The 14,028-nt window shown below is 47.7% G+C and overlaps 1 protein-coding gene across 4 annotated transcripts in view; it reads left to right on the top strand.

The window, feature by feature from the left end:
- The window catches only part of ABHD6 (abhydrolase domain containing 6, acylglycerol lipase), a 66,863-nt gene extending 60,198 nt beyond the window's left edge, over positions 1-6,665 (top strand). For all 4 annotated transcript variants that reach the window (XM_049097713.1, XM_025456326.3, XM_035703050.2 and 1 more), the window contains 4 exons: positions 512-669; positions 1,939-1,993; positions 2,207-2,307; positions 5,514-6,665. In XM_049097713.1, the coding sequence (XP_048953670.1) occupies positions 512-669; positions 1,939-1,993; positions 2,207-2,307; positions 5,514-5,690 (491 nt within the window). In that variant the 3' untranslated portion in view covers positions 5,691-6,665. The remainder of the gene's footprint in view (positions 1-511; positions 670-1,938; positions 1,994-2,206; positions 2,308-5,513) is intronic.
- Positions 6,666-14,028: the final 7,363 nt, after the last annotated feature.

The raw sequence follows: 14,028 nt of genomic DNA, 5'->3' as shown, positions 1-14,028 counted from the left end.
TGTATTGACCTTCAAACAGAGATTACTAAGTGGCTCCAGGCCAAGGGAAGGAGGCGTCAGTCACTCCATTCCTGCCACCATGTATTTTATTAGCTCTCCTCTCAATGATACGATGTGAAGGGGCTCAGGCAAGTTGTCTTCTAGACTAATGCTGCTTAAACTCTATGCTACATGTGCCTCCCTAGCAACTTGATCAAGTGCAGATTTGGATTCAAGAAACTTAAGAGAGGGGCTGAGATTCTGCATTTTCTACAGGCTTCCAGTGCTGCTGGTCCATGGACCACAGTTTGAACAACCGATCCCTGAAACATCCCGAAAGAGTTTTTTTCTGTGTTTCTCGGAATGTGGTTTAGACTTCAAGCAAGGATGGCAGTAGCAGTGAAAAAGAAATCTGGTGGAAAGGCACCTGAAATATATTAGCTCTAGGCCGATATTGGAGGTTTCCTATATAAAATGGGAGTTGGTAAGAAGGTCGATACATTGCCAAGATGTTTTGGTTTGAATCCCACAGGCCTGCAGTACTCAACTGATAATCAATTTGTACAGCGGCTCAAAGAACTGCAGGACTCAGCCGCCGTCGAGAAGATCCCCTTGATCCCGTCCACCCCAGAAGAGATGAGTGAAATGCTCCAGCTCTGCTCCTATGTCCGCTTCAAGGTGCCCCAGCAGGTACCGTGACCCCAGCTGCGATAGGCCTGCCCTCTGACAAGTGCTTGGGTGGCCCGTGCCAGCTTCCTGCTCGTACCCTTCCCTCTTGTGCTCCTCTCTGTCATCATTCAGCGGGTGTCTGTACTGTGCCTGTGACATGCCAGGCACCGTGTCTGGACAGTGGTGAAGAAAGAAGACAGAGAAGGTACCTGGGCAGACACAGGCCAGTGCAATTAACAAGTAAATACTTACAAATTGTGATAAGTCCTATGGAGGAAGTGAAAATGGTATAGTGATGGAAAGCAGGGTGGCAGAGGAGACTTTGCTAAGCCCCTCTGAGGAAATAGTGGGGACACAGATGGGAAGAACATAGGTAAGTGCAAGACACTGGAAGGGGGCTGCGGGTTGGGGGTGTGACTGGTCCCTAGAGAGGGAGAGTGGCGGAGGGAGGCAAGAGATTGCAGAGACTTTTTTCCTTTTCTCTTTTCTTAATTTTAGGACTGCTTTACACTCTTAAGAATTATTAAGAACCAGGGCACCTGGGTGGCTCAGTCAGTTAAGCATCTGCCTTTGGCTCAGGTCATGATCCCAGTGTCCTGGGATCAAGCCTCATGTTGGGTGTCGGGCTCCTTGCTCAATGGGGAGTCTGCTCCTCTTTCTCCCTCTGTCCCTCTCCCCACTTGTGCTCTCTTTCTCCCTCTCTCAAAAAAATAAAATCTTGGGGGCAACCCTAGTGGTTCAATGGTTTAGTGCCACCTTCAGCCCAGGGCCTGATCCTGAAGACCTGGGATCAAGTCCCACGTTGGGCTCCCTGCATGGAGCCTGCCTTCTCCCTCTGCCTGTGTCTCTGCCTCTCTCTCTTTCTCTCTCTCTCTGTCTCTGTCTCTCATGAATAAATAAATAAAATCTGTAAAAAAAAAAAAAAAAAAAAAACCTTAAAAAAAAAACCTAACCAAACAATTACTTGATGTTATTTCCAGCCTTGATTGTATCTTAGGCTAAGCAGAGAATATGTCCAGGTGAAGTGGCTATGAGCCCATGTCAGGTGTTTTTACATGCTTTGGCTTCCCAGGATTAGCCAATTTCCTTCCTAATTACAAAGGAAAGAGTATCAGTTGACCCTAACTCCCAATTACAATGCATCCTACATGGTGGGGATTTGGAACACCAGGCCCTAAACCTTGACAATGCCGTAAATTGCTAGACTTACCTCCTTCGCTGTCCCAGAGCCATGGGGCTTGAGGAAACACACCGTGTCTTGCCTTCTAACGGTGGCCCACTTCTCCGCAGATCCTTCAAGGCCTTGTTGACGTCCGCATTCCTCATAACAACTTCTACCGAAAGCGTAAGTAGCCCTGCTGAAGCTTTGCACTTGTGACAAGTGAAGCCTCGTGGGTGGCTGGCTTTTGTATGTTACATTTCTGACACTTTGATAGCTTTCTGGGGCCCCTAAAAGACAGAAAGTGGTGGCCCGGACTCCATGACTGTCCCAGAACTCTATAGCAGTGCCCACGGCACAGCCCAGCATGCACTCACTTTGTTTTCCTTGTCTGCAAAGTGTTTTTGGAAATCGTCAGTGAGAAGTCAAGATACTCCCTCCATCAGAACATGGACAAGATCAAGGTCCCCACACAGATCATTTGGGGGAAGCAAGACCAGGTATGTAGTGTGTCCCTGGGGCCTCCTTTGCCAGTTACAGCAGCTTCTGGGGACAAGCAAGAGGTCTTTTATCAAGTGAGCCTCACTGACTGGTTTCTGATACCAGGAAGAGATAGAATGCACCTTGGTGAGGTGCTGATATTTATGGGGAGCATCATTCTCTGCGTTGAGAGCAATTATGTTGATCTTTTAAAATGAAAGGCGATTTTAGGGACGCCTGGGTGGCTCAGCGGTTGAGCATCTACCTTCGGCTCAGGGAGTGATCCCACGGTCCTGGGATCGATCTCGCATCGGGCTCCCTGCATGGAGCCTGCCTCTCTCTCTGTGTCTTTCATGAATAAATAAATAAAATCTTAAAAATAAATAAAATGAAAGGCAATTTTATTTATTTATTTTTTTTTAAAAAAGATTTATTTAACACAGAGAGAGTGAGAGAGAGGCAGAGACACAGGCAGAGGGAGAAGCAGGCTCCATGCAGGGAGCCCGACGTGGGACTCGATCCCGGGTCTCCAGGATCACACCCTGAACTGCAGGCAGCGCCAAACCACTGCGCCACCGGAGCTGCCCTTAAAGGCAATTTTAAATCACTTTTATCAAAACCATGTAGTCTCATAGTACAAAAAACTTTAAAGAGTACAAAAAAAGGTTTATAATGAAAATGAGATCTCTTTTCCATCCCAGATCCCAATTCCTATTTCCTTGAGGCAGCTTTTACTGTCTTGTCTACCTTTCTTACATTTTCCGAGGCACGGATTGACATGTTTTCTGTGAAGGCGGCAAATATTTTCGACTTTATGGGCCCTACTATCTCTGTCGCAACTCCTGAGCTCTGTTGCTGTGCAAAAGCAGCCATAGACAATATGCAAACAAGTGGCATGATAGAGTTCCAGTGAACTTTTATTTCTGCAAACAGGCAGTGGGCCATTGTTTGCTTACCACTATTCCAAGCACTGTACAGCCTGCACAGCAGAACCTGGCAGCCCTTCCCAAAAAGAGTTCTGTGCATCAGTTCAAGTATTTCCCCCTCTGTGTTCAGTCCACCAGAGTGGGAGGGCCTTGTAGAGATATACAAGGTCTATTACTGTTTACGTCCCTTTGGCCTGCCAGCACAGTGCCTGGGATGCAGGAGACCCAGAGTATACAGTGATTGAGTGAGCAAGCAAGCAAGAACATAAATAAACACACTAGCAAAGGGACAATCCCACCGCCTGACTACCTATACATTTAAGTCAGCTAACAGATTTATATTGAGCACCTGCTACATGCCTGTCACCATGTTAGGCTCAGGGGATCCAGCAACTTCTAGTCTACCTACCATTAGAATGCATGCAGAGCTCAAACTCTGGGTGAGGTATGTCATGTGAGTGTAAGGTTGGATCCTGTCTTGGTAATTTTTATATTTTGTTCAAGATGGATCTTTTTGCATTAATGCTTATTTTCTAAATACTGCATTAAAATAATCTTCATCTTGATTACTGAGGTCTTTGGAGCCTGCATAAATTTTGTGCCCAAGGCAAGTGCCTCACTGCCCTCACCCTAGTCCTGGCTCTGGCCTGAAATGGGGTGGAGGAAAATTGTTTGACCATCTATGTGAATGTCTTGCCTGAGAAATAGCTGAGGCAGTTCCCATAGACATGCATACCTTCAGAGGGTCCACATAGCTATTTCACATACCTCTGAGTGACCATGGGGAATGCTGGATTGGCCAGCTTAACAGTGTCAAACCTAGAGACTCATGTGGGTTATTTTTGAGCTATGGTTCCTGACCTCTCTGCAAGGTAGATTTTCAGTTGGGAATTACTACTTTTTCATGCTTTGACTGGTTGACTCCACCTGCATTTCCTCTGGGCATTCTACAGAAGCTGGGCTTTATTTCTGCTCAGACCATTACCAGAGCAGCCTTTCCTGTGAGTATGGGGCTGGCAGAGGTGTCTGATTCCTCCATGGGGTGCCCCTTTCACTAAGCTCCCTACTTGCTGCTCCTATTTGTGGCCCAGGGGGGTGCTTTGCCATGCTCTGTGCTCCCTACCGTGGCTGAGGCATGCTGCTCACCCCAGTTCCCAGGTGGAAAATCTTGGTTTTAATAGTCTGAGTTGACAAGGATGGAGCTCAAAAATAGACAGCACTTGAGTTTGTGAGGGGTCTTGCTTTTGCATTGAAGGTAAAAGGAGGGGTCCTCCTGTGTGGGATAAGTTGAAGGTGTAAGTGATGACAAACAGGGAACAAATGCAAATCTGACACTACAGGACAGTGTTGGGGAGAAAACATTGGACAAGTATAAACAGCAAGGTAACCCAGGTGATAGTGAAATTAAGTGCATTGTTCAGGAAGGGTAAGGGGTCAATCCTGGAGAGCCATGGCATTCGTGTCAGAAGAGCATTCCCCATTCACAAATATCAGGGCCTGTGGTCACACAGCTCTGGGGACCCCCAAAAGACCTTCAAAGGAACATTCTCCTCCTGGCTTGGGATAATTAGCCTTCACCTCCTGTGTCTTCCCTGTTGTGCCCTTCCCAGAGCTGGCCGTCTCTAGTCCAGGACGGTAGGGTGCATTCTCGGGGTCCAGCCTGATTGTGGCCATCTCTAACACAGCCCCATGGCTCCCCACTGCCCTCAGACAGAGGCCCATCTCTCCACCAGGCCTTCCCTGCTCTCACCATGACCTGCCCACCATCTGCAAATCTCTCCCCTCTGTGCACTCTCAGCTCCCAGGATGTCTCCCCCAGGGGAGCCCTCGTCTGCTGACCAGCCTGGCTTCCCTACCAGACCAAGAAACTTCCTCATGGGCAGGGACTATGTGTTTCCCCTTTCATAATGCTGGCAGAACATGAGTCCTGGCACGAGATTGCAGAATAAAACAGGCATGCAGTCGCTTCGGTCAGAGAGCCACGAGCACCAACGCTGAAGTGACTTGGTCCTTTTTTTTTTTTTAATATGTATTTATTTGAGAGAGAGTGAGAGAGAGAGCACAAGCAGGGAGGGGGCAGAGGGAGAGAAAGAAGCAGGCCCCCTGACGAGTAGGAAGCCCATTGTGAGGCTGGATCCCAGGACCCTGGGATCATGACCTGAGCTGAAGGCAGGCATTTAACCAGTGGAGCCACCCAGGTGCCCCTGAAGTGATTTGGTCCTAAACATCACCCCTGCCAGGCCCCGCACACACACAGGCTTGTAAGTCTTCTCTATCTAGCGTCCGCTCTCGCCCCACAGGTGCTTGACGTGTCTGGTGCAGACATGTTGGCCAAGTCAATCGCCAACTGCCAGGTGGAACTTCTAGAAAACTGTGGGCATTCCGTGGTAATGGAGAGGCCCAGGAAGACAGCCAAGCTCATCGTTGACTTCTTAGCTTCTGTGCACAGCCCAGGCAACAATAAGAAGCTGGACTGAGACCCCGACCGCAGCCTGCGCTCACACACAGCATCTACCCCCATCTCCAGAAGCGGACGCGGCCACCGTTTCTCAGGGATCCTGCCCCTAACGTGGTCGGAGCGCCAGCGTCCCTGAGGAGGCCAGTCCCCCCCGCCACCATCCCTGTCCCCGGTCTCGACAGATCCACAGAGCTTCGGGGGCCATGAGGGAATCTCCAAGATATTTTTTCACAATCTAGAAACTCCTGTGGGACAAAGTAAAGAAAACCCAGCCATGAAATCTACCCGGAAGTCTTCAAGTTCATGTTGCAAAGCAGCTGCCTTGGACCGTGATCACCAAGGCCATTTCCTTTAAAACATCCTTCACAGACTGAGAACTCGAGGTTTTCCTGTTGCCTCGACGTTCTCCCCTGCATGGTCAGTGGCTGTTTTAGGAGCATTAGTCTCCATCTGCTGAGCCCTTCTCATTTCTGTCTAGTTTTAAGTTTTGCATAGAGGCCCGTATGTGAATGCACTGTGTCCACTGCAAGACCAGGAGAATGCAAACTGTAAGAAATGTTAGCACATGAGGAGGGGTGCAGGTCCACTTCTGCTAGCCCTCCTAGCTGCCAGAGCAGTGGAGAGCACAGGTGGGTGGTTTGATGGGCTCCCCCGCATGTCAGCCCCTGGCATAAGGGAGCCCAGACCCGTCGAGGTATGAAGAACACCTAGCAGGGTAGGTGTCCTGGGAATAATTTATTATTTTTTAAAATAGGACTAATGAAGCAATAATGTGCTATAATCAGACTCGGGTTCCACCACACAAGCGCCTCGTGGGCCTCTTTTCTATCTTGCTGTGCTATGAAGACTGTTGGGTGTAAAATACTAGTTTGTTAATGAATTCTGTGAATTCCGTGAACAGTAATGTGATTGAAAATAAATCTAAAACAGCTGTAAACGTGACCACAATGACATGAAATAAATTTAATAAATCTAGATCAGCAACATGCAGACAGTTCTGATTCCTAAGCTCTTATTTATTTTTTAATTTTTATTTTTAAGATTTTATTTATTTATTCATGAGAGACAGAGGCAGAGACACAAGCAGAGGGAGAAGCTCTCCGTAAGGAGAGCCTGTTGTGGGACTCGATCTAAAGACCCCAGGATCACGACCTGAGCCCAAGACAGAGGTTCAACTACTGAGCCACCCAGGCATCCTCCTAAGTTTCTATTTAAGTACAATGCTGGCAGATTTTCTGTTAACTTTAAGAAGTGTCTTTTCAAGTAAGGCTTATTCGAAGGCATTGGAAGACCTTTGTTAGTTTTCTTTTAAGAAGTCATGTTTGTAATTTTTATTCAGCTGAAATTATATATCAGAAACAGAAGGGATCCCTGGGTGGCGCAGCGGTTTGGCGCCTGCCTTTGGCCCAGGGCGCAATCCTGGAGATCTGGGATCGAATCCCACGTCGGGCTCCCGGTGCATGGAGCCTGCTTCTCCCTCTGCCTGTGTCTCTGCCTCTCTCTCTCTCTGTGTGTGACTATCATAAAAAAAAAAAAAAAAAAGAAACAGAAGGCAAGAGTCATCAAACTGTTCCTTTTGACCCTTGTCTGGTGTACAGAAGAGCACTTAAAGTCCCCAGAGCCTTGGGGCGCCTGGGTGACTCAGTTGGGTAAGCATCTGACCCTTCATCTCAGCTCAGGTCTTGATCTCGGGGTCATGAGTTTGAACCCTGCATTGGGCTCCATGGAGCCTACTTAAAAAAAAAAAAAAAGAAAGAAAGAAAGAAAGAAAAAAAAATCTTTGGAGCTTAAGTCTTTCAAATCTTTTTACAGACAGCCTGCAGCCAAGTAGTTCTAGAAATAAAGTGAGATAAACTTTATAGTTTAAAAACTATGGTTTTTAGTTTAAACTTTATATAGTTTAATTTATCAGAGAAGAGTAGAACACAGATCTTTAAAAACAAGATAAAAGAAATGAAAGAAAGAAAAAGAAAGAAAGAAAGAAAGAAAGAAAGAAAGAAAGAAAGAAAGAAAGGAAGGAAGGAAGGAAGGAAGGAAGGAAGGAAGGAAGGAAGGAAGGAAGGAAGGAAGAAAGAAAGGAAAGAAAGAGAAAGAAAAGAAAGAAAGTGATGTCTCAGATGTTGGGCTGCAGCTACAGCTGTGTTGAGAGGGAATGTTATAGGCCTCAGTAACATATTAGCAGAGAAGAGGGGCACCTGGCTGGCTCAGTTGGTGGAGCCCGCGACTCTTGATCTTGGGGTTGTGAGTTCAAGTTGCACACTGGGTGTAGAGATTACTTAAAAATAAAATATTTTTAATAATGAAAAATCATTAATCAAATACAAACCTAGCAAAAAATAGATGGACATAATACAGGTGAGAGCAAAAAAAGTAGATATTAGACACACTGCTTGTTCCAATCCTTCCTGTTCATCAAGTATTCTGAGCTTAATGCAGTCCTGGGGAAGGGGGTCAGTCTGGGTGGGTTTGGGTGATGAGAGATGGTACCCAGGGTAGCCGAAGAAGCCTCCAGCCTGGGGTAAGTACCACAAATTGGAAACCATACTGCGTGCAGGAATTGTTATGCCCGGGGGTGAACAGCAGCTAAGGATCATATCCTCATTTGCTGCTGTACCGCACCCACTCTGGGCTCAGCCAGGCAAGGTGTGTGCTGCCCATCCCACCAAGAGGACAGTGGACAGGGTCTGCAGCAGCAGGATGCAGGGCTCACCTCCTCTGCTGCTGTCACTGGAAAGCATCAACAGGAAGTCATGAGCAGAGCATATGAAAGAGTCATTTGGACAAACCTACAAAGTGGGTTGTGGTGGTTCTCCCTTGGGCCTGCAGTTTTGACCCCACTGTAAGGAAGACTGGAAAGCAGAAATGCACAGCATCAGGGAACCTGGGTGGCTCAGTCAGTTGAGTGTCTGCCTCTGGCTCCAGTCATAATCTCAGGGACCTGGGATAGCCCCTTGTCGGGCTCTCAGCTCAGCTCGGTGGGGAATCTGCTTCTCCCTCTCACTCTCTCTGTTTCTCTCAAATAAATAAAATCTTTAAAACTGAAAAACGAACTGCATAGCTCCCCCTTTGCACCCTGCTTTCTGCCCTTGTGATGATGAAGAACTTGCTGGTTACCGCCAGCTGGCTGCCCCCCAAGCCACAGCTCAATGGGTCATGTGGCGGGTGTTTTTAATGACAGTCTTGGGAAGAAGAAAAGGGTTCATTCATCACGGCCTTGCCTGAAAGACCGCCAGAAGCTTCTGAAGTGACAGTGGAAAGCCCCAAGGATCACAAGCGGACTCTACACCCATTTCCTGGAGTGGGGCCTTCAGGGCTGCTGAGGATGGACCCTGGGGGCAGGTACCGAGGGAGCTGAGGGACAGGCCATGCTTAGGTCTTAACTGCCCCCGCTCTGGGCTTCTTATCCGGCACAGAGGCAGTACCAGGAGTGACTGATGAGAGAAACACATCAGCATGATCCTGCTGCCCATGTAAGTCTGCTTTCCATTTGAGGCCCCATGAGTATTCCCCATCCCAGGGAAACTGACTTGTTGCTTTCTCCAAAGGAAGTGCCCAGAAAGTACTGTTGAGATTTTATAAGGTAGGTCAGGCCAGCTGGAGGACTGAACTGTCTAACTGTGCACCAGATGCTCTTCAAGTGTGTTCCATGCATCTCACACATCTCTGGAAGGTACATATAACCTGTGCCCATTTTACTTTTTTTTTTTTTTGAGATTTTATTTATTTGAGAGAGAGCACAAGAGTAGGGAGAGGGGCAGAGGAAGAATCAGACTCCCTGCTGAGCAGGGACCCCCCCCCCCCCACACACACACACACCCCACCCCAATGTGGGGCCTGATCTGGGGACTCAGATCATGACCTGAGCTGAAGGCAGATGTCCAACCTACTGAGCCACCTAGGTGCCCTTTATTTTTACTTTTTAAGCTGTGCCCATTTTATAGCCAAAAAACTAAGGCATGGAGACATGTAGTATCTTGCCCAAGGTTACACAAATAAGTAGAGAGGGGTGCCTGGCTGGCTTATTTGGTGGAGTATGCAACTCTTGATCTCAGGGTTGTGGGTTCAAGGCCCCATGTTGGGTGTAGAGATCACTTAAAAAAATAAGGGGTGCCTGCATGGCTCAGGTCATAATCTCCATGTCCTAGGATGGAACCCCAAGTCAGGCTCCCTGCTCTCTGGGGAGTCTGCTTCTCCTTCTGCCTCCCCCTCATGCTCTCTCTCTCAAGTAAATAAAATCTTAAAAATGGGACACCTGGGTGGCTCAGCGGTTGAGCGTCTGCCTTTGGCTCAGGGAGTGATCCCGGTTTGGGGATCAAGTCCCACATCGGGCTTCCTGCATGGAGCCTGCTTCTCCCTCTGCCTGCGTCTCTGCCTTTCTCTGTGTCTCTCGTGAATAAACAAATAAAATATTTTTTAAAAATAAAAATAAAATCTTAAAAAATAAAAATTAAAAATCTAAAAAAAAGGATTAAAAAAGAGTTTATGATTAAAGGTGACTTATAAAAATAATGCTTTCACTGGTTCAGGCAGGAGCTCTCTGGCCCAACTTCCAGTGAAGCCTGGGGCCTCTTGGCCCACCTGAACCAGGTCCGTGTGTGGCTGTTCTAGCCACAGATCACCAAGGCCGCACCTCAGGCCTCTGCTAAGGAAGGTGACCTGGTTGTTCTACTCAGCAAATAGTTAAGGCCATCCTATTGCCCAGCTTCCTGCTAGGAGGAAACAAGCATATCTACATTCCAGCATTTAAGGGTGCTGCCTGAAGGGACGGTCTGCTCATCTTCCAGCCTTTTATAGCCAGGATGGGTGTCCTGCCCTACCTGGAAGGGCTTATTCTCCTTGTTAATACCTTCATCCCTCTGCCATACTCTGGAAATAATCATCAGTGTTGTTCGCCCAAAGGAGTTTTCTGGAGGGGAGGTCTCCTCTGCTTCTTCCCCATTGGGTCAGGCTTAGAAGGTGGTCAGTTGATTTGGCTCTGCGCCTTGCTGCCATTCCAGAAGTGCCCAGGGCTCTGCCTGGGATCAAGTTTAGGCTCCCTTTGAAGGGTGTCAACTCCCTGGACTTCATACTGGCCAGGGCTTTCCCACGGCCTTCAGAAAAATTTTAGGTTTTTTTTTTTTTTAAGATTTTATTTATTTATTCATGACAGACAGAGAGAGAGAGAGACACAGGCAGAGGGAGAAGCAGGTTCCACACAGATAGCCCGATGCAGGACTCGATCCCAGGACTCCAGGATCACACCCGGGGCCAAAGGCAAGTGCAAAACCGCTGAGCCACCCAGGGATCCTCCCACCCACCTTTTTTAAGATTTGGGGGGGGGTTGTTGTTGTTTTTTAAAGATTTTATTTATTTATTCATGAGAGACACAGAGAGATCGAGGCGGAGACACAGGCAGAGGGAGAAGCAGGCTCCATGCAGGGAGCCTGACAGAGGACCCAGGTCTCCAGATCAGGCCTTGTGCTGTAGGCGGCGCTAAACCGCTGAGCCACCCAGGCTGCCAAATTTTAGGTTGTAATTAAATATAAATGCTGACTTTAGGTCCCTCGTTTACTTCCCAAGCCCTGAATATCGATCTCAGGACAATCATCAACTGGTAGTTAATTAACGTTGGTCTAAAATGATAGATGCAGATTTTAACATCCACATGTACCAGCCTTCTGCTTTGGGGACTTCCTGTCGTAAATCGAGAAGTCTTTTATTAAAAGTGGCAATTCCCTGGGTCTGTTCCAGAAATGTTTGCTGCAATACTCTTTGGCCAGGTTTGGAGCACTTTCACCCCATCTGTTTCATCACTGTCTGTCTCCTATCCATCTGTCTGTCTCTTTCAACCACGCACACAGGCGCACAGAGACACACTCTCCCCTGACAGTTGGGAGCTCTGCTCTTCTGATCCTTCATCTTGTATGTCTTCCAACACCACTTCTTTAACCATACAGACTGGGCTTTCTCACCATCCGCTTCTCTCTCCTCCTTCCATCCACTCCCCCCGAGCCCCCTGCCTAAATTGGATGATGCTCATGCAATCTCTCCATCTCTGATAGGAGGCAAAAAAGTAGAAGAGAGGGTGGGAGTGGTCACAGATGGAGCAGTGGATATGTCCTCAAATTACCCACTGAGGTTGGAGCCAGGTGCACAGCTGTCCTGTGCTTGCTGCCCTGGGGCTCTGGACTGGAAGTCACCAAGAAGTGGGCCTGTGTTTGCCTGTCCGTGCCTATGATGGGACAAGGGTCTTGGGTGACCATCATTAACCTAGTCAGGGAGAGAATATCAGATGGCTCCTTCAGTAACCGGAAGGCTCCTCTCCCTTGGCTCCTAGAGGAACCTTTCCTTCGCGGCTTGTTGGATCTTTGGTCTCTATATCCTCCAAGCAATGAGTAGGAAACTTAGGGGACACCTGAGGGGTTTCCAAGGTCCAGCAGGGGATGGGAGGAGAAGGAAGGATTCCTCGGGGCAAGAACGTGGCAACTATTGACATGAGTATAGGTCTACAACCCCTTACCAAACCTCAAAGAGCCAGATGTGATTCTGAATTTAGAAAGTTTCCCATTTCAGAAAGGTATTATGGTGTGTACACCACAGATTATGTAACATCCCCAAGTGGGGTCTGGAGCTGCCTTACATGATCAAATGCATTGACATTTCTGCTGTGCAATGTATGAATATCCACAGTAAATGGGACAAAAGCTATAAAAAGCTTCATCTCTGTTCAGATTAAGTGTTGGTCGCCACATGAAGAAAGATTCGGTTTCCATGTTTTTCTTGGATTTCAGAATTGCAGATAAGGGATGGCAGGCCTCCATTCCCAGTTTCCTCTCTCCTGCCTTGGGGTGGGGGATTGGGGGGCATCTTAAGGAAGAGTCTGTTCTTCCAAGTGGTAAGAGAGGCATATAGATGGGTGTGGTCTATGGCTCTCTCTTGTGACTATTAGGGGCAAGTCCTGATTTTGATTTAATAATTGTTAAATTATAAAAATAATACCTTACCACTTTAAAACAAATCAAACAAGGGCACCTGGGTGGCTCAGCAGTTGAGTGTCTGCCTTCGGCTCGGGGCGTGATCCTGGGGTCCTGGGATTGAGTCCTGCATCAGGCTTCTGCAAGGAGCCTGCTTCTCCCTCTGCTATGTCTCTGCCTCTCTCTGTGTCTCTGATGAGTAAATAAATAAAATATTTAATAAAATAAATACATACATAAATCAAACAAAATAAGTTTTAAAAAATACACTTATATATACATATGTATAAACGGAGAGGCCCCTACATCTGGTTTATTGATGTTTTGTTTGTTTTTACATAAATGGGGTCATGCTGGACATTACTGGTGCCCACCCCGCATCCCCTGCTCGCTCTTTTCACTTACCTCTATGTCTTGGGCCTCTTACAGATCAGAAGCCACAGATCCCCCAGGTTCCTATAATGGAGATGCAGAGGCCCCCAGAGAAAGGGGGGGATACAGAGAGGGTGGACTTCTTTGTAGAAGAATCTTTGCTGAATCCCTCAGAAAGGATCTCTGAATTTTAAGAAATTCTTGGGCCCCTCCAGAAACAGGCTACTTAATTACAGGGTGGTTATCTTCTCCCCAAATTCTCCCTTCCTAGAGTCCCTGAGGCTTTTTTTAGGGGAGAAGTTTCTAAGGTCACTTGGAAGAAAAGCTTCCTCCGTCATTTAAATACCTTTCAGAAATGCTGGATGAAACAAAATTAAATAGTCTGGCTTCGGCTCCAGCCCCAACACAAGCAGGCGGCTGACTGGGAAGGAGCAACAACATGCTCAGAAAGCAGCCAGGGATGGGGCCCGGGATTCTGCGACTGCCCTGGATGCTGGGGATGGTGTGCACTTGACAGTCTGGGCAGGAGCTTCTGGTCTTTTTTTTTTTTTACCATTGACTAGTGAGCTGCCCCCCAGGGTCTTTGCCTGCTGCTAATGTCCTTCCCAGATCCCCTTTACTGACAGCTGCCCACCCTCGCCCCACCTACTGTGAGTACTTGCTGCTGAGGAAACACACCTGCCCTCACAACAGGAGATGCCTGAGAGGTTGCACCCTATCCTCTTGCTCTCACCTCCTGGGGTTGCCAGACAAAATACAGGATGCCTAGCTAAATTTAATTTCAGACAATGAATACTCTCTTAGCAGAAGGATATGCCATTCGTCGTTTATCTGAAATTCAAATTTAAGTGGGCAACTGTATCTTTATTTGCTAAATCTGGCAACCCTACAGTTGGCAGTCAATGACTGGGGAGGAGTATGATGAAGGCTTGGCCCCCTTACGTCCACGGCTGGAAGCTTGCTGGTATCGTTTATGCTCCAGGGTTCCGTGTGGGATCAGCCTGAGGCCGGGTGTCAGTTGAACCCCCAACT

The sequence above is a fragment of the Canis lupus genome, chromosome 20 (genome assembly GCF_003254725.2).
Source record: "Canis lupus dingo isolate Sandy chromosome 20, ASM325472v2, whole genome shotgun sequence".
NCBI lineage: Eukaryota > Metazoa > Chordata > Mammalia > Carnivora > Canidae > Canis > Canis lupus.
The sequence above is the reverse complement of the archived record's forward strand: the minus strand, read 5'-3'. Positions and strand labels throughout refer to the sequence as shown.